The following is a 20,685-nucleotide window of genomic DNA, read 5'->3' on the forward strand; positions in this document are numbered from 1 at the left end:
TTGGACTCTATCGATCCCATGGACTGCAGCCCACCAGGCTCCTCCGTCCATGGGATTTTCCAGACAAGAGTACTGGAGTGGGGTGCCACTGCCTTCTCCAAGGGGTGTCTAGTGCTTAAAAATCCAGTGTGAGCTTAACACTCGTTACAATGGCTATTATTTTTAAGAAGGAAAATAAGTGTTGGCGAGGATGTGGAGCAACTGGATCCCCTGTGCATTGCTGGGGATGAAAGTGAAAAGGGTTAGTCACTGAGTCGTGTTCGACTCTTCGTGACCCTATGGACTACAGCTCACCAGGCCAGTCTGTCCATGAAATTCCCCAGGCAAGAAAACTGGAGCGGGTATCCATTCCTTTCTCCAGGGGAGTCTTCCTGACCCAGGAGTGAGGTTGAGGTGGATATAAAAAGGTACGGCTATCATGGAAACCAACATCGTGGTTCCTCAAAAAGTTGAACATAGAATTACTATATGACCCAGCAGTGCCGCTTCTGGCTGCATACAGGGAAGAACTGAAAGCAGCGCCCCAAGTGCACTCCATGTTCGTAGCAGCATTACTGACAAAAGGTGGAAACAACTCAAATGTCCATCAACACCCGAATAAGTAAATAAAATATGGTAGATACATGTAACGAAATACTATTCAGCCTTACAAAGGAATGAAATTCAGACACAGGCTACACCGGACAAAACTTGAAGGCAGATGCCAAGTGAAATAAGCCGTACACAAAATACAAATACTGCATGATTCCACTTTTAGGAACGAAGTACCCTGAACAGCCAAATTCATAGAGATGTAAAGTAGAAGAGAGGTTTCCAGGGGCTGTGCAGCAGGGGACGCGGAGTGAGAGTTTAACGGGTGGAGTTTCTGTTTGGAATAAAGAAAAGGTTCTAGAAATGGATGACCGCATGATGTTGGGGATGTACATAATGCTATTGAATTACACACTTAAAAACGGTAAAAATGACAAATTATATGTTATGTGTATCTAATCACGATTTTAAAAACTTAACGTTTGAGGTTGTGTGAGCACAAACAAAAAAACCACATGTGACTGTGCAGCTCTGGCTGGGATGTGGTTCCTGGGGGCCACCTCTGTCCTCAGGCAGCCCCAGATCATCTCTTCAGGGATCAAACTCTGCCAGCTCAGAACCAGACCTGTCATGGGCCCTGTAATCACCATAGAGGCTGTAGGACCCCGGGAGGCCTCTCACGAGATCAAGGAGCTGCAGTTCCACAACCCAGAACTGCAAGAACGGGCCGCCCAGCCCGTGACACCACCTGAACAGCACCCTGGACTCTGAGTTGCCCTGTGACCTCCGCTCCTTCTCTGGGAGACTGACATATCCGGCAGTGACTCCTGAAGAGCCCTTCCCCATGGGGACATGTACTCCACCATGACTCCTGGGGTGCTGATGGTCATGAGAGAGGATCTGTTACCATGGAGAGCATCTTCCTTGACAATCCAGAACTCCCCACCAAGGCAACAGCTTCTGCTGCCCCCTGGCCTCTGGCAACGTTATCGACTGTGGTTAGGTCATCCCAAGGCCCCAGCTGTTTTCATGGCCTGTTCCTGTGCACACAGCTGCCTTCCCAGCACAACAACCGGCTTCTGTGTCAAGTCCAAGTGCTTGCAATGAGCCACGGTCAGCTCATACTAGCCTTCCCTCCGCCCCCATGTCACTTCGCAACCAACCCCCAGCTCATGGCTCCAGGAAGTCTTCTCTGAGCAACGTGATGGGAACATTCCATTCGTTTTTCTAGCCCAGGACCGTGCCAAGGGCAGAGCGGGTGCTCAGGGATCTCTGTCCAACGAGTGTGTCCCCTCGCATCCTTGTCCTCTCAGCAAGTCTGTCCTGCCTTTGAACTACTAGTGTCTGCAATGCTCATCCTTAGACCCATTTCTACACCACTGGGCTCCTCCTCTTTTAGAACTGTTTCTTTTCTTGCTCCCTCCTCTAGGCTAGGGATTAAAGATGTTTTATTTGTAGCTGGTATCAGTATGTGCAGATATAGCCAGTCCACTTAGATCAATGTGTATCATCCTGCATTCCCTTCTTGCTTTGTATACATCATGTCACTTACTGGGCATGTTGCTGCCTCCTTGGATTGCTGGTACCCGAAGCTCCCTGGGGAGGGGGATGGATGGAGGCCAACTGATAGAGCTGGTGTTATCTGGTCATAGATCTGGGCAGTGGGAGCCTCGGGGAGGAACTGCTTGCTCTATCAACAGAGGGCCTAGGAGTCACCTGCTGCCCCACGGATTCTGTCCTGTTTGGGTGAGAGCCCTGGTTTTATGTCCCCACAGGGCACAGACACACTGGACTGGTGTTTTCTGCTGTCACATGCCCGATGCACTTCCAGCTCCATTCGAGTCAATGAACCTAACTAAGCGGCATCTCAGGGCCACTCGCTCCGCCTGGCCTCCTGCTTCCTTTCAAGTGGCACCTGGGGAAGAGCTGGCGTTGTTCCCCCAGCATGAAGACATCTCGGCTCCTCAGTGAAGTGAACGGGGGGGGAAGACGCTGGTACCCTCCTTCCCTTTCCCCCGAGGAGGAGCTGACAGACGCATACATGATTTGACACGGCACTTCCCCCAGAACCCCTGTCAAAATACCTGATGTTGTCTCATCTCCGAGTCACTGGACCAGGCAGGAAAACTACGATGGGCTGCATGGTTCAACTCCCTCTCTCGCTTACGGGCATGACAACTGAGAGCTGAGATGAACACGGGTCTATTTTAGGCGACTCCTTATGGAATTCACACACACTGTATATTTTGCATCCCTTGGCTCCTCGGGCATGCTTGGAACCCTGGAGCAAACGCTTGTCTGTAAATGTTACAGCTGCCAGCGTTGGCTGGATGCTCTACGGGATGACGTGTTCACTCTCACGCGGCTGCTTTGGACCCGGGGGTACTGTTGTGAGTGGAGTGCTGGTCAGAGGGCAGGCATGCCTGTGACGCTTACCTTCACCCTGTCCATGCAGGCTTCCATCTTCAGCTGCTCCACAGCTTTCCGGGCTTGGGAGATGCTGGCGGTGCTGTTATTGGACATGCCTTCTTTCATTCTGCTGCCCCTGGAACAACCAAAGCTAAGGAGTTTGGAAGAGTTGGTTGTCTGAAAGCAGAGTCCCCCTGAGCTTTCTCCCCCTCCCATCCTCTGCAGCTTCTCTGTCCAGGTTGGGGAGTCACGGGAGCAGACCCTCCTGGGATCAGAGGATCACCTGAGTGATGGGAGCAAGACATGGGCTTCTTGGGCCACCTGCCATCCACTCCCTGTCGCTGGGGCTGAGAAAGCCTGAAAACAGAAGCCCATGTCTTTCTCCTATCCCTTCACCCCACTGCCATAAGGAATACCTTGACATTTGTTCAGTGATTTGTTAGTAATAAGTCATCTTCATACACATTTTTTTTTTTGTTTTTTGCTGCATGGCACGTGGGATCTTAGTTCCCTGACCAGGGATTGAACCCATGCCCCCGGCAGCGGAAGCGCAGAGTCTTAACCACTAGACCACCAGGGAACTCCACCACTGTCATACACATTCGTTCACTCTTTCCTCAAGCATCTCTAAAAGTTGGCAAAACAGTCTGAGTTTTGTTTTGCACATCAAGAAAGAGCAAAACTCAGAGAAATAAAGCCAAGAGCTTCTTCCCACAGCCAAGACCTGTTGGTCTAGGACTCAAAGGCAAAGCGCTGCCGCTTAGCTCAGGGCTCTTTCCTCTCACAGAGCGCCCCCTAGCGTTTACAGTGCAAAGCACACGTTTCCCCTGCAAGAGCTTGCTTTATCATTCATTTTAATTTGCTATTATTCCAAAAAGTTTATATTGTTTTTAAATAACACACACACACAAACACCCCTCTATCCCCTATTCCAAGCACGGAAGACCCCTGTGATGCTAACTGTTCTGTAGGAAAGCACACGCCATAGATTACTGTTACCCCGTTTAATGAGAAACTCCCTGGAGACCTACGTGGTCAGGCCTGAGAGCTGGGGGTGTGTCTCATAGGCGACAGTGGTTTTGTGTAGCGCACAGGGAGGTTTGAGGGGGCTGGGCCGGTCCCGGGGTGTGCAGACCACACTCTGGGTTTCCTCATTCAAGCAATGACTCTCTGGCCCAGATGAGGCCTGACGTCAACTTCATTTATTCCCAGTGTTTGAAAAATAAAACTTGCCTGTTGTGATACGTGGCAGCCACTGAAGTCAGAGTTAACAGGGTTGTGTTCCTCTCTTGGTTGCAAACTTTTATTCAACAAGAAGAGAAGGAGAAGCAGAAGGGGTTTTGAAACTCGGGGGAGCAGCTGCCGACGCCCTACTCTACAGAGATGGGTGCACATCTCTGCATGTGTGTTTGGGGCTGTGTCCCTGCCTGTGCCCAAGGCCTGACGGGCACACTCTGCCGGCCTGTGCGTGCGGCGGTCCCCCTGTGAATGCGTCTGTTTATGCATCCTCGTGTCCACACAAAAGGAGGGAGAAGATGCAGGCCAGTTCCATGCCTCCCCAGCCCAACTGACAGGGGAAAAACGACCCTGAAATCATTGCCTTCAGACCCTGATCCTCCTGCCCCATTTCTGAATCAATCCTTCTCTTTCCTCATCACCAGCTTGGGGCTTTCGCAAGTTAGGGGACTTGGGGGTGGCAGGACCCAGGGGGCTGGTTAGAGGAAGCTGAGCTCAGGATCCGCAGGCGGGAAGAAAGGGAGAAGCGGGGGAGGCAGAGAGGGAGGAGGGGGCTCTGTACTGTGTGCGCGTCTGGGTATAAGGGTACGTGTGAATGTGTGCAGGTGAGGGTGTGTGTGAGTGTGTGCAGGTGAGTGGGGTGTGGGTATAAAGATGTATGGGTGGGGGGGTGTGAGTGTGCACACAGGTGTACAAGTGTGACGATATGTGTGGGTGTGTGTGGTCAGGCATCTTTCTCCTCGGGCACATGGATACACTCACACAGAGAGCTTGCTTGGGGAGGTTCTGACGGCCAACTTTGTGGTGCGTAATTTGGTAAACTCATTGTCGGGGGCAGGGCAGCGCACGATGCAGCAATCCCCACTACTGCTGATCTGACCTGACTCAGGACAGTCTTTACAGTTTCTGGATGAGTGGATGTCTTCGTGCCTTTTCAGCCATCCTCCCTAACATGCCTTATCTCCACAGACCCTTGTGAAGTGTTGGCTGGCAGAGCTCTGCAGTCCGTCTCTCCGGGAAATCTCTGAAAGACAGCTATTGCCTTTGGCCTGAAGGGACTGAGCAGCTTATACTGTGGGGGGAGGGGGCGGCAGTGGTGATGTTGGTTGACAGCCCCCCCACCCCCATCCCCTTTGTCATAGCAAGTAGCTGGCCAAGGATGCTAGCCTGAGTAACATCTCTGTTCCTAGGTGGGGAAGGACACAGCTTGATTTCCAAGCCAAGGCCAGCAACCCATGGAGATGGCTTGTATCTCCTGCTGCTCCCCCATCACCCACTCACACGAGGGATAATGTGAAATGAGGGGTGAAACAGCCTCCATAAGGGCCTTACATCTGGGCTGAGAATGCAGTGATGGCGTGAGGACCTGGCCACACATCAAGGATCCCGACAGCCAGTCTCACCCCAGGCCCACACGTGCACTGCTAGCAGTGACCCCCACCCTCCAGGGAGAACCTGTTCTCGGACAGGGCCCCTCATGTCCTCACCTGCTGAGAGACGGCAGAGTGTCAGGCCTGTGCCGGGGACCAGCTGGTGGCAGGAGCAGCTGACAGTCGACAGACGAGAGGCTGCGTCAGGACCCTGCTGTGAGCTCGCCTGGAAGCACAACCAGAGATGGGTCACCAATGCGGCAGGAGCCAGCTGATCCCCAGACAGCCCGTCCCTCGAAGTCCTGTCCTCGCGGCCAGCAGCTGTCTCTCCTGGAGCAGGCCACAGGGGAGATGGTGAGCTAAAGGTGGGAAGAGAAGCCCCCAAGCTGACAAAGAGCACAAGGAAACATCCAGAGGCCACAGACCACCTCTGCCAAACAGAAACAGTTTATATTTTCTTAAATTCTGAAACAATATGCCCATTGTAGAAAAATGTGAAGATGAAGAAAATTGGCTTCCCTGGTAGCTCAGATGGTAAAGCATCTGCCTACAATGCGGGAGACCTGGGTTCAATCCCTGGGTTGGGAAGATCCCCTGGAGGAGGAAATGGCAACCCACTCCAGTACTGTTGCCTGGAAAATTCCATGGACGGAGGTGCCTGGTAAGCTATAGTCAATGGGATCGCAAAGAGTTGTACACGACTGAGCAACTTCACTTTACTTCCCTCCTCTGGGGCTTCCCATGGTGGCTCAAATGGCAAAAAGCCTTCCTGCAGGAGACTCAGGTTTGATCCCTGGGTCAGGAAGATCCGCTGGAGAAGGGAATGGCTGCCCACTCCAGTATTCTTGCCTAGAGAATCCCCATGGACAGAGGAACCTGGCGGGCTACAGTTCATGGGGTCACAAAGAGTCAGACACGACTGAGTGACTAACACACACTCCCTCTTCCAGAAAGGACGACTCTGGGACAATGGAACTCCCTCCCCCTGAACTCCTAGCACCCTGCCCTGCAGCATCCATCTCCTGGGATCCCAGTGTTGTTGTTGCTCAGTCCTATCTGACTCTTTGTGACCACATGGGCTGCAGCATGTCAGGCTTCCCTGTCCTTCACTATCTCCTGGAGTTTGCTCAAACTCATGTCCATTGAGTTGGTGATATCATCCAACCATCTCATTCTCTGTCGCCCCCTTCTCCTCCTGCCCTCAATCTTTCTCAGCATCAGGGTCTTTTCTAGTGAGTTGGCTCTTCACATCATCAGGTGGCCAAAGTATTGGAGCTTTGGCATCAGTTCTTCCAATGAATATTCAGGGTTGATCTCCTTTCAGTATAGTTCAGTCGCTCAGTCATGTCCGACTCTTTGGGACCCCATGGACTGCTGCACGCCAGGCTTCCCTGTCCATCACCAACTTCTGGAGCTTGCTCAGACTCATGTTGATCAAGTTGGTGATGCCATTCAAACATCTTATCCTCTGTCATCCCCTTCTCCTTCTGCATTCAATCTTTCCCAGCATCAATGTCTTTCCAATGAGTCAGTTCTCATCAGGTGGCCAAAGTATTAGAGCTTCAGCTTCAGCATCAGTCCTTCCAATGACTATTCAGGATTTATTTCCTATAGGATTGACTGGTTTGATCTCCTTTCTGTCCAAGGGACTCTCAAGAGTCTTCTCCAACACCACAGCTCAAAAGCATCAATTCTTCAGTGCTCAGCTTTATGATCCAACTCTCACATCCATACTTAACTACTGGAAAACCCATAGCTTTGACTATACAGACATTTGTTGGCAAAGTAATGTCTCTGCTTTTTAATATGCTGTCTAGGTAGCTTTTCTTCCAAGGAGCAAGAGTCTTTTAATTTCATGGCTGCACTCACCATCTGCAGTGATTTTGGAACCCAAGAAAATAGTCTCTCACTGTTTCCACTGTTTCCCCATCTATTTGCCATGAAGTGATGGGACCAGATGCCATGATCTTGGTTTGTTTGAATGTTGAATTTTCAGCCAACTTTTTCACTTTCCTCTTTCACTTTCATCAGAGATCCTAAAGGAAATCCCAGAAACAAAGCAAAAACAAAGCCAGACTAGACTCACAATGCTGTTTATTCCCCAGGCTAGAGGGGCCTCCAAACGTGTTTTGGTTTGAGATGTTTGGCCAGTTGTGCGGCTTCACAGACACCAATGCCTTCTGTTTCAAGGCGATTGTTTCTTCCTGTCACAGTAATTTGTTACATCTAGATGTTTCTCATCCCCCAAAAGCTGTTAGGCTTTTATGGAGTCTTATCCTCATCTCCTTCCCTGTTTTGTTTTCTCATTCTCTGCTGTTAGAAAACCCTTTTGGGGCTGTAATTTGAAAAGATACATGCACCCCAGTGTTCACAGAAGTGCTATTTACAACAGCTAAGACATGGAAACGACATAAATGCCCATCAACAGAGGAATGGATAAAGAAGACGTGGTTCATACATACAATGGAGTATTACTCAGCCATAAAAAAGAATGAAATAATGCCATTTACAGCAACATGAATGAACCCAGAGATTACTGTACTAAGTTAAATAGGTCAGAAAGAGTTTACTGATACCAGTTATATGTGGACTCTAACATATAACACACATGAACTTACATTTGTGTAGAATATACAAAACAAATATGCATAAAATATACAAAACGAACTGACTCACAGACATAGAGGAGAGTCTTGTGGCTGCTGAGGGGACGGGGGAGGGATGGATTGGGAGTTTGGGGTTAATGGATGTAAATTATTATATATAGGATGGATAAACAACAAGGTCCTACTGTATAAAATAGGAAACTATAATCAATATCCTGAGATAAACCATAGTGGAAAAGAATTTTAAAAAGAACATATATATATTTGAACCACTTTGCTGTACAGCACAAATCAACACAACACTGTAAACATTAATAAATTTAAAAAAAGAAAATTCTTTTTGGCCTATTTCCTTGTTTTTTTTCACAGTCCTCTCGAGACCCACTTCCGTCTCTGTCTTCAAGCCACGGGTTTTCCAAGTGGGATCTCCACTGCTAGTTAGTTTCAGTCACTGTGGGGGCCCAGCAGGGTCCCAACTGGAGAAGCCAAGGAGGGTCCAGCAGGGTTTCCACCAGGAATCCCCACTCCCACAATAATCTTCCAAAGGGAGCCAGACAGACGGACAGACATGTCCTAGAGACCCTCCAGATGAGGAGCCAGACAATGGCCATACCTAAGACTTCCATGGCCAGGGATGCTTCCTCATGGAGCTGGTCCCACCTCAGCAACCTGGACCTCCGCTTCCCTCTCTGCTCTGCAGAGAGATCCTGACATCCTAAGCCTTCCAAGCGAGGTGCGAGTCCACTGGCTCTCAGGCTTTGCTGTGCATCTGAGTCACGTGGGGTCCCAGCTGGTCCCCTTAGGGCACACACTCCATCAGCAGGGCAGGGAGGGACCCACAGCAGCAGCCCTGGGAACTGGGGGGACAGGCGCAGGATCTCAGCCCCACCGAGGCCTGCGTGGAATCCACATTAACCCGAGTCATTCACATGTACCTTGTAGGTGGAGAAGCCCTCTGTTGGACTAGATCTTGAGCCCAAGACGAGACTTTCCCCAAGACACCTGAGATGGTAACGAAGGTGGCGGGTGGTGGGGTCACTGCTCTCCTGACCCTCAATGTGAGCCACAGTCCCTTCCAGCTTTGGGGGCTCCTCTTTCAGACGATTAATTCCGGGGCACTTTAAGAGACCACACATCAGGAAAAAGCTGCATTGATTTCATCCACTTGGCATTTGCAGACACTGTCTTCCCTCTGCTGCTTGGAGCGTCTTTCAGATGTCAGCCCACCAGCCGCTCTGGTCCCTTGAGGGGCTATAGGATCATCGCTGCTTCTCAAAGGAGGACAGGTGTTCGTATGGCCAGGAACCCAGCTCTTCACTGGCTTCCTTGATCTGGTTGCTGAAACATGCTTTCTTTCTTTAACTGGAGGATAACTGTTCACAATGTTGTGTTACTTCCACTGTACAACACGTGAATCAGCTGTACGTATACATATATCCCCTCCCTCCTGGACCTCCCTCCCACCCGACCATCCCACGCCTCTAGGTCATCACAGAGCACCGAGCTGGGCTCCTCATGCTACAGAGCAGCTTCCCACGAGCATCTATTTTACGCATGGTAAAAAACACTGCTTTTTAATAGCACTAAATGTTACCATGATGTTTTCCAAAGCTTCCCCCCCCCCGAGGAAAATATACTCATCCCTAAACAAAATGCTGTCGTCTCACTGTGGGGGCCTGGGAAGATCTACCAGGTGGCCATGGGCTGGGAGGAGCCCCTGGTGCACAGAGGTACATGGACGCCTGGGTTCCCAGAGCCAACACAACCCAGGTCCATGTGGACATGACTCTTGCCTGGGCAAGAGCAAATCCGAGCTTCAGAGCAGTGATGTTAATTATCCATGGCTGCTGTTGTTTCAGATCCTAAATGGAGCTAATTTAGCTCCTGGATGTGAAGCAGGGTAACTGCAGTCACATCATTTGCTGACAGCAATGCTGGGCCTTGAGGAACAAGAGTCACAGTCTCCGTCGGGGGTGTCACACGTGGTTCCAAGCATCAGGTTGATGGATGTCTTCTTACACATGAAGCATGTATTCCTAAGTGGATGTAGAACCAGAGCACTTGATGTGGACCGGAGCGTATGTGTGGGTTTCTGTGAAGGACTCTGAGGCCAGGGGCACGAGGCTTGCCCGTCCCCAGAGAGAGCTCAGGGGCCAGAGGAGAATAACTACGGCAGGACTGTAGGGTCATAGGTGTACACAAGCATCCAACAGAATCCACTCTCCCCTTTTCTCATTATAATATAATTGTGGCTGATAAAACAGATGCTCACATACTGAGGTATGGGGAGGTCATTATTGCTTACATACATGCATGACTTGAATTTTAGACTAGCTAAAGTAGACTGTTTGTGGCCAATCAAACCTACATTGTACAGCGGCTTTAAAAAATTTTTTCTCCCAAAAGTTTAAGTATCCTCTTGCATTTTCTGGCCCCTTTATTTTTTTCATTGCATTTTTGTTATTTTTATTTATTTTTAGGCTGTGCCATGTGGCACACAGGATCTTAGTTCCCTGACCTGGGATGAAACCTGTGCCCCCTGTGTTGGGAGCTTGGAGTCTTAACCAGTGGACTTTCAGGGAAGACCCCAAACATCTGCTTTAAATATTAAAGAAAAGGGCACACTGACGATGTGAAAAATAAAGATTAAATGCCCCTCTTCCTGGGACATTAAAGCTGGGACTCCTTTGATAACAAAGACTCCCTTCCCAGGTGCCAAGGTCATGCCGCCTTGCTGTGTACATGCTGGTCTATTTGTTTTTTAAACTTTGAAGGAATGTATCCACAACTTGTTTAATGTTCTTTGTTCTGACAAGATATAAAAGTGTGCTGAATACCTTGAGAGGCTGTCTTCTGGGCTATATCTTCAGTACGGCTTCAATAGAATTCTTTCCTATTCCTATTATAGATTGTTTATTGATTATTTTCAGTGACATGGCCACGACCTCGACTTTCTCCAGCATCTCCAGCAGGTAGGCGTGGCTTTGTGAGTTTTCTCATCAGTGGAAAATGAGTGGAAAGACAGGCTGCCACTTCCCGCCTGGGCCTTAGAATACTGCGTGCGTGTGTGTGAGTGTGCGTGTGTGCCTCCACACACCTTCCCCACTCCATAGTCTGGACCACGGATGTGTCGGCAATCAGCCAGGGCAGGTAAAGACAGGCCCCTGGGCAGCAGTTCCCCAAGCAGGATCCCTGGACCAACAGCCTTAGGATCACCTGGGAGCTTGTCAGAAATGCAAATTCTCAAGCCCTACTCAGACCTGCTGAGTGGGAGTGGAAAATGGTTTAACCAGCCCTTCAGGGGGTTGCAGTGCTCAGGAGAGACTAAGGACTACAGCCCAGAGGCAGGAGTGGGAAACAGATTATAAGGAGCCTGTGTCTCTGACATGCACTTACAGCTCAGCTGCCCCATCCAGCTGGGCTGCTCACCTCTGGCCTTGGAGGTGATGGAGAGAAACAGTTCTATGCATTTTAATCCCTGTCTTTCTGGGGCTCTCTGTTCCAGCAGCTTTGCATCTCCCTAACCAATGGTGGTGATTTAGTCACTAAGTCATGTCCAACTCTTGTGATCCCATGGAATATAGCCTGCCAGGCTCCTCTGTCCATGGGCTTCTCCAGGTAAGAATACTGGAGGGGGTTGCCATTTTCTTCTCCAGGGAATCTTCCCAACTCAGGGATCAATCGCACATCTCCTGTATTGGCAGGTGGTCTCCTGCGTTGCTGGCAGATTCTTTACCACTGGGGCACCAGGTAAGTGTTTCAGTAGAAGTCTGTAGACTATGCAAGGGAAACACTGTGGCCTTGAAAAGACTTTCGAGTCTTGAGACAAAAGTACTAACTTTATGCTGAGAACTACACAACATTAAGACGACTCAAAGAAATGGAAAGAGGAGGAGTCAATATTGTTAAAATGGTCACACTTCCCAATCTATAGAGTTAATGTGATCCCTATCACATTATCCATGATATTTTTCACAGAACTAAGGCAAATAATCCTAAGATTTACATGGAACCATAAAAGGCCCAGAATTGCCAACGTGATGCTAAGGAAAAAGAACAAAGTTGAAGGCATAATCCTCCCAGACTTCAGGCAATATTACAAAGCTACAGTAATCCAAACAGCATGGTATTGGCATAAAAACAGACAAATGGACCAATGGAACAGCATACAGAGACCAGAAATGAACCTACACACTTACAGTATATTAATTTTTAAAGAAGGAGGCAAAAATATATGATGGGGAAAAGACAATCCTTCAGCAAGTGGGGTTGGAAAAGTTATCTGCATGTAAATCAGTGAAGCTAGAAAACATCCTCACATTATAAACAAAAATAAACTCAAAATGGCTTAAATACTTAAATGTAAGACATGACACCACAAAATTCCTAGAAGAAAACAGAGATGAAACATTCTTTGACAAAAAATCACACCAATGTTTTCTTAGGTCTGTCTCCCAAGGCAATAGAAATAAAAGCAAAAATAAGGAAATGGGACCCAATCAAACTTACAAGCTTTTGCACAGCAAAAAAAAAAAAAAAAACATAAACAAAGTGAAAAGACAACCTATCGAATGGGAGAAAATACTTGCAAATGATGCGGCCAACAGCGTTTTATCCCCCAAATACACAAATAGCTCACACAATTCAACAACCAAAAAACAACCTAATGGAAAAATGAGCAAAAAACCTAAAGAGACATTTCTCTAAAAAGACATACAGATGGCCAATAAGCTCATGAAAAGAACTCATCATGGCTAACAATTAAAGAAATGCAAATAAAAACCACAACGAAGTATCACTTAACACTGGTCAGATTGGCCATCAGTAAAAAGTCTACAAATAATACGTGTTGGAGCAGGTGTGGAGATAAGGGAATTCTCTTGCACAGTTGGCGGGGATGTAAACCGGGCCAGCCACTATGGAAAACAACACGGAGGCTCCTCAGAAAACTAAAAATAGAGCTGAAACGTGACCCAGCAGTCCCACTGCTGGGCACACGCCTGGACAAACTCCGATTCAAAAGGATACACGCTCTGCTGTGTTCACAGCAGCACTACTTACAGTAGCCAAGACATGGAACCAACCTAAACGTCCATTAACAGATGCGTGGACACAGAAGGTGTGTACACAGGTGAAATGAACAGCACTTGGCCATTAAAAGGAATGAAAGGATGCCATTGGCAACGACATGGATGAGCCTGGAGATCATCATACGAAGCAAAGTAAGTTAGAAAGAGAACGACAAATACCGTATGGTATCACTTACATGTGGGATCTAAAATACAATACAAACAAACGTATCTACAAAACAGAATCAGACCCACAGATACAGGTGAGACTTGTGGTTGCCAAGGGGTGGGGAGGGAAGGACTGGGGCTTTGGGATTAGTAGATGCCAATTATAGCATTATATATAGAATGGATAAGCAACAAGGTCCCACTGTCCAGCACAGGGAATGATATTTAATATTCTGCGATAAACCATAATGGAAAAGAATATGAAAAACAGTATATATGTAAAACTGACTTGCTTTGCTGTATAACAGAAATTAACACAAGCTTGTGAATCAACTATAAGTCAATAAATTTTTTTTTTTTTACTAACTTAAGAAATTCTATTTAGAAAACCCAATACAAGGAGGCATTGATTATAGCAAGGATTCCACCATGAGAAGCTGTGTTCATGTCTGGATGACATTTCTGGGCACAGACCGGTGGGGTCAGCCTGCTGAGTCTCCGGGGTGCTCAGGAAAGAATCAGATCACTGGAGAGAGAGCCCCTAGAATAACCCTGGATTAATAGCCAGGCCTGGGACTGGAGCCAGTTCCCAGTCCCACATGGTGTCTTCACATAGATTTGCTCTCTGATCCAGTCCCCACAGGTTAAAGGGGCTACAGGTAGAATGTAAGGAAGTCACTTTGTCACCCTGAGATCCTGTCCGATGCTTGACCCACAGGTGACAATGCTTCTGGCATGAAAACTGAGGAGAGGCTCTCCCGACATTCAGAGTCATCATCTAGGATCCCTTCTCCTCAGCTTTTGGATAAACTAGTTCACAATTGTCACCAAGATATCACGCAGAGTGCACCTTGTGGAGTATCTCATCCCTCATCTGCCCCCCGCAATAACACAGGTCACATCTGCTTCAAAACAAAGGATCACTAAATCACCCCAAGATTCACAACTGCTAAAGTGGCAGAGGGCGCAGACTTCTATATGTATATATGGAAGCCCAAGTGGTGTGTTTCGCCTCACATGACAACCTTTGCCCTTTCTCAGTCATTTTGGGATGGAGATGACGTCTGGACCCCTGGAGGGCAGTGGCAGAGAAGCAGGTGCTGTTACACGTACTGGATCACTTGAGCTCCACGTCTTCATGGGAACAGGTCCCCTTGGTCCTCTGAGCAGGGGCAGGGCCACTCCCGCTCCTACTAGAGCTACTTTGCAAATTAAATACAGTTGTAGTCAAGCTTGGTGCATTTTACAATCTGGGTCTCAATTACTCAATTTACATCTTGATTGCCTGATATCATCTGCCTGATCTAATAATAATCACACTGAGGCTAACCAGGCACAGGGTAAGAATCGTTCAGCATGGTATGTAGTGGAGTAGATTTGAGACAAAGGGTCCTTAGGAGAAACACGCTGAGTCTGAACGGTGCTGGAGCCTGCTGGTTACCAGTCCCCTGGTGACTGCCCTTCTTATCTGGTCCCGGTCCCATCACTTCATGGCAAATAGATGGGGAAACAGTGGAAACAGTGGCTGACCTGTTATTATTTTTCTGGGCTCCAAAATCACTGCAGATGGTGACTGCAGCCATGAAATTAAAAGACGCTTACTCCTTGGAAGGAAAGTTATGACCAACCTAGACAGCATATTAAAAAGCAGAGACATGACTTTGTCAACAAAGGTCCATCTAGTCAAGGCTACAGTTTTTCCAGTGGTCATGTATAGATGTGAGAGTTGGACTATAAAGAAAGCTGAGCACTGAAGAATTGATGCTTTTGAACTGTGGTATTAGAGAAGACTCTTGAGAGTCCCTTGGAGAGCAAGGAGATCCAACCAGTCCATCCTAAAGGAGATCAGTCCTAGGTGTTCATTGGAAGGACTGATGTTGAAGCTGAAACTCCAATACTTTGGCCATCTGATGTGAAGAGCTGACTCATTGGAAAAGAGCCTGATGCTGGGAAAGACTGAGGGCAGGAGGAGAAGGGGATGACAGAGGATGAGATGACTGGATGGCATCACGGACTCAATGGACATGAGTTTGGGTGGACTCCGGGAGTTGGTGATGGACAGGGAGGCCTGGTATGCTGTGGTTCATGGGGTCGCAAAGAGTCAGACATGAATGAGCGACTGAACTGAAGTGAACTAAAGCCAAAAAAAACTAGAGAAGGTTGGCAGACCAGCTGTCATATTTAAGAGCGCTTGATGAACTGGTGCAAAATAAACAAAAGATTCATCTTTCCTGTGATCCTCCAGCCCAGACACTCCCTAAGTTTTTCTTTGGCCCTTTCAGATGGAGTCCAAAGTCTTACTCGACAGGAACAAGTATTAAAAGGTCAAATATAGAGCGGCTTCCCTGGTGGTTCAGTGGTTAAGAACCCACCTGCCAATACAGGGGACATGGGTTCCAGAACTTCAAGATCGCTCATGCCTTGGAGGAACGGTGCTCGTGCTCTAGACCCCGTGCCTGGCAACTAGAGAAGCCACCACAGTGAGAAGCTAGGGAGTAGCCCCCACTCATGGCAACTAGGGAAAGCCCCCGCACAGCAACGAAGACCCAGTGCTGCCAAAAAGGAAGTAAATAAATTATTTACTTAAGAGTCTAATGGTGCTCTACTGCTTTTACACTGTGGGCCTCCCTGGCGGCTCAAACAATAAAGAATCCACCTGCAACACAGGCGCCCAGGCTCGATCCCTGGGTTGGGAAGATCCCCTGGAGTTGGGAATGGCAACCCACTCCAGTATCCTTGCCTGGAGAATCCCATGCACAGGCTCTCAAAGAGTCGGACTCGACTGAATGACTAAGCACAGTTTTACATCAGCCCTCACAGAGCATGAAGTCACCTCTTTTCTGCCTGCTGGGTTACATGTCCGAGCTGCTTAAGCTGGACCATGATGCTGAAATGCTGAAGGAGGCAGGAGAGTTGGTGTCACAGCCGGAAATCTGAAGATGCTGCAACCGCTGGCTGGCTCTGAAGATGGGAGGGGGACCTCAAGGAAGACATGTAGCCTCTAGAGGCTGGAAAAGACAAGAAACTGGGCTTTGGCTTAGGGTCTCCAGGCAGGGCTGGTTTCTTCTGAGGACCCTCTCCGTGGCCCGCAGGTGGCTGCCTTCTCGCTGTGGCCTCAAACGGTCTTTGCTCCGTGTGTGACGGTGTCCTAACTTCTTTTTATAAAGACACCACATGACCCCATTAATTAGCTCTTTAAAAGCCTATCTCCAAACAAAGTCATTCTGAATTTCGTGTGGCACACAATTCCGCTCATTACCCTTTACCCTCTGGGTCCCCCCAAACTCATGTCCTTCCTACAAGAAAATAAATTCATCCCATCCCAACAGGCCAAAAGTCTTAATCTATTTCAGCATCGACTTGAAGTCCAAACTCTCATCTAAATGTCATCTAAATCAAGTGTGGGTAAGAACTTGAGTTGTGATTCATCTGGAAGAAAAAAATGCCTCTCCAGCTGTGAACCTGTGAAATCAGACAAGTTATCTGCTTCCAAAATACCACAGTGACAGGCATAAGACAGACATCCCCATTCTAACAGGGAGACGCCAGACAGGAGAACAGGGTCACGGGGCCCAGGTAAGCCTTTAGAAAGAGCCTGGTGTAGGTCAGACTGTGTCGCACCCCACTTTGACATGACATTATTTCAACAGAAAAGCTCCTTTCCAAAATGGAAAGTGGCTGACAGAAGATGATACTTTCGAGTTTTCCATGTAATTCTTGATTGAGAAAAGGATAAATGCTCTCATATGTCTGCTCCTAGCATTATTTAAGAAGAACAAATTTTCTGTAGGCATTCTTAGGGCAAACCATTCATTTTCACATTTCTGGAGAATTCATCTTTTCAAAAAAAAAATAAGATGATTTTGTTAGAAAGCATCAATATTTTACTCTATATTGTGAGTGTGTGTGTGCGTATGTCAATTATTTCCAGTATTATTAGTTTCCTATGAGAGTTTAGGAGTAAAACAGATCAAATAAGATTTCTTTGTTATCTTCGGCTCCATCACTGTTCCGTCTCACCTTTAGCAACCTGCTATTAGTCTTGGTCAAGGGTGCTATTTACAAACTGGCTCTTGAACACCAGAGACGAGGACAGAGAGTAAACTGTGGCTCTTGGGAAAACCCGTAACACACTGGTGGCTCTCTTGAACCTAGGGAAGAACTGGCCTTGAAAGCAGCTCCTCACAGGGGAGCGGCACATGTATAATGACATGTATCCACAATCACAGAATCTAACAGAATAGTCTCACCACCAAAAAACTCTTCCGAGAATTTGTCCAAACCCATGGAATGTACGAAACCAAGAATAAACCCAGATGTCAACTGTGGGCGTTGGGTGATGATGTGTGTCAGTGTCTGTTTATAACTGTAGCTGTGCCTGATTTGTTGAGGACGCTGATAGCGGGGAGGCTGTACACACGTGGGAGGGGGAGTCCCTGGGAACTCTGTACCTTGTGCTCAGTTCTGCTGTGAACCTAAAACTGCTCTTAAAAAACAGTCAGTTAAAAAAGAAATCCTCAGCGTTCTGGCAGTCCCTGGCAACCACTTGTCTTTTTATTGTCTCCATAACGTTGTCTTTTCCAGAATGTCAAATAGTTGGAATCATACAGTATATGACCTTTTCAGATTGGCTTGTTTTACTTGGTAATATGCATTTAAGGCTCTTCCATGTCTTACAGATGGTCAATGGGCACATGAAAAGCTGCTCAACATTGCTAATCATTAGAGAAATGCAAATCAAAGCTACAATGAGGCATGACTACACATTGGTCAAAATGGCCATCATTAAAGTCTACAAAAATACAAAGGCTGGAGAGGGTGTAGACAAAAGGGAACCCTCTACACTGCCGGTAAGTTGGTGCAGCTACTATGGAGAACAGTATGGAGGTTCCTCAAAACACTAACTCAAAAAGATAAGTGCACTCCTATGTCCATTGTTCGTAGTAGCACTATTTATAATAGCCAAGCCATGGAAGCAGTCTAAATGTCCACTGACAGATGAATGGATAAAGAAGATGTGCTACATATAGAAAATGGAATACTACTAAACCATAAAAAGAACAAAATAATGCCATTTGCAACAACACGGATGCAACTAGAGATTATCACACTAAGTGAAGTCAAAAGAGAAAGACAAATACCATATGATATCACTTATATGTGGAATATGACATATGACACAGATGAACCTATCCACAAAAGATAAAGTTCACAGACAGAGAGGAGACTTGTAGCTGCCAAGGGAAAGGGAGAGAAGGGGTAGGGTGGACTGAGTTTAGAGTTAGTAGATGCAAACTGGGCTTCCCAGATGGTGCAGTGGTAAAGAATCCTCCTGCCAATGCAGGAGATGCAAGACACGTGGGTTCGATCCCTGGGTCAGGAAGATCCCCTGCAGGAGGAACTGGCAACCCACTCCAGTATTCTTGCCTGGAAAATTCTGTGGACAGAGGGATCTGTGGGCTACCATCTATGGGGTCACAAAGAGTCGGACATGACTTAGTGATTAAACAACAACAACTTCACGTCTTAATCTTGAAAGAAAAACACAGTAATGCAATTTTCCTTCTAGAAGAAGAGAATTTGTAAGACCAAATGACAACTCAAAGTCAGCTGTCTTTATAAAGAGGATGGAAAGGGGCTTCCTTGGTGGTCCAGTGGTTAAGACTCAACCTTCCAAAGCAGGGGACGCAGGTTCAATCCCTGGTTGGGGAACTAAGATCCTACATTATCTCTGAGGCAGCAAAGCTTGTGTGCAACAACTAGGGAAATTCATGCGCTGCAACAAAGACCCAGCACAACCAAAATTTAAAAAATAATAATTTTTTTAGGAAGGAAGAACTGACACCGACTAACAGGGCCAATCCTTTGTCACGTGCATTAACGGGATTTCTCCAAGGTAGTTACTCATACTTTGCAGACAGAATGTTTTGTGGGGCTCAAGTGAACTATGCATGGAGGAGAAAATGTTATCAGCAGTGGAAGAAAAAAAAAAAAAACAGGTCACATTTAAAAAGCCTGAAAATAATCTGGGTATTTTCCAAGAAAAAAGAGTCTGACCTGAGTTTTTCTTTAATGTATCAACACCCTGCTGAAGATCCCAGTAAAAGCAGTTGTTTGTGGAGAGTAGTCCTCAAGGAAAGGAAGTGGTGGCAATCGGCAGGGCTGGGGCTGGAGGCAAGCAGAGATAAATTCTCTGTTCCCAGCAGCCAAAGGAGCCACAGCCCCCGGGAGATGCTGAGCTGATCTGACCTGTGCCAGCTTCCCTACATGAAGCACTGGAGGAGAAAAAGCTCCTCCTGTACCAAATGGCTGGACCATACTGGGAACGCTCTGAGCCATGTCTGAGTAAGACAGTGGGCTGGGGAGGCTGGCTCTGGCTATTTCTCCTTTTAATCAGAAGTCAACTGGCTGTTGTGAAGAGGCATTTGAGATGAGAAAAGTCTAACTGAGAAAAGACTATAAAAAGCAAGAAAATGGGGACCTCCCTGGTGATCCAGCAGTTAAGACTTCCTCTTCCAATGGCAGGGGGGTGTGGGTTCAATCCCTGGTCAGGGAACTAACATCCCACATGCCTTACAGCCAAAAATTAAAAAGCATAAAGCAGAAGCAATATTGTAACAAGCTCAATAAAGACATTTTTTTTTAAGTAAGGAAAATGATACAAGTGGTCCAGCTCACATACAAAATCTCTGTAAGTAAATAGAGAAGGATGCAAAGACCAATGTCCTGTGAACAGCTAGGGACTTGGCCATACAAGGGACTCCCCCCAATCTCTCCTTCGCTATTCACCTGAAACCATCACACTGTTGATTGGCTATTACATGCATGTTAAGTCACTTCAGTTGCGTCTGACTCTTTTCAGTCCTATGGGCCATAGCCCGCCCAGGCCCCTGTGCCGATGGGATTCTCCAGGCAAGAATACTGAAGCGTGTTGCCATTTCCTTTTTCAGGAGATCTTCCTGACCCAGGGATCGAACCCACGTCTCTTATGTCTCCTGCACTGGCAGGCGGGTTCTTTATCACTAGCACCACCTGGCAAGCCCCAATACAGAATAAAAAGTTAAAAAAAAAACCAGTACCCTAATCTGATAAGCAGATAAAATGAAGCTCTGCTCAAACAAAGGCTCACCTGGGGATGGGAGGAGACTCCAAAGCAGAGAGGGGTGGGGAGGTGGGGTCCCTGTGTGATGGTGCAGTTCACCCCACTGATCGACAACTAGTTCCCACTTGGCCAGGGAGGGTGAGGGACCAACAGCCAGGTTCAGAACTGCCCTCTACACCTACCTGGGGAAGACC

At 47.5% G+C, this 20,685-nt stretch overlaps 1 protein-coding gene across 1 annotated transcript in view; it reads right to left on the bottom strand.

Annotated features, from left to right (window-relative positions):
• The window catches only part of GNG4 (guanine nucleotide binding protein (G protein), gamma 4), a 68,932-nt gene that overhangs the window by 35,060 nt on the left and 13,187 nt on the right, over positions 1–20,685 (bottom strand). Inside the window, exons 2-3 of the mRNA XM_010860098.1 lie at positions 5,664–5,772; positions 2,968–3,076 (exon numbers count right to left, since the gene is read on the bottom strand). Coding sequence (XP_010858400.1) covers positions 2,968–3,066 — 99 coding nt within the window. The 5' untranslated portion in view covers positions 3,067–3,076; positions 5,664–5,772. The remainder of the gene's footprint in view (positions 1–2,967; positions 3,077–5,663; positions 5,773–20,685) is intronic.

The sequence above is a fragment of the Bison bison genome, unplaced genomic scaffold (genome assembly GCF_000754665.1).
Source record: "Bison bison bison isolate TAMUID 2011002044 unplaced genomic scaffold, Bison_UMD1.0 scf7180017864462, whole genome shotgun sequence".
NCBI classification, from domain to species: Eukaryota; Metazoa; Chordata; class Mammalia; order Artiodactyla; family Bovidae; genus Bison; species Bison bison.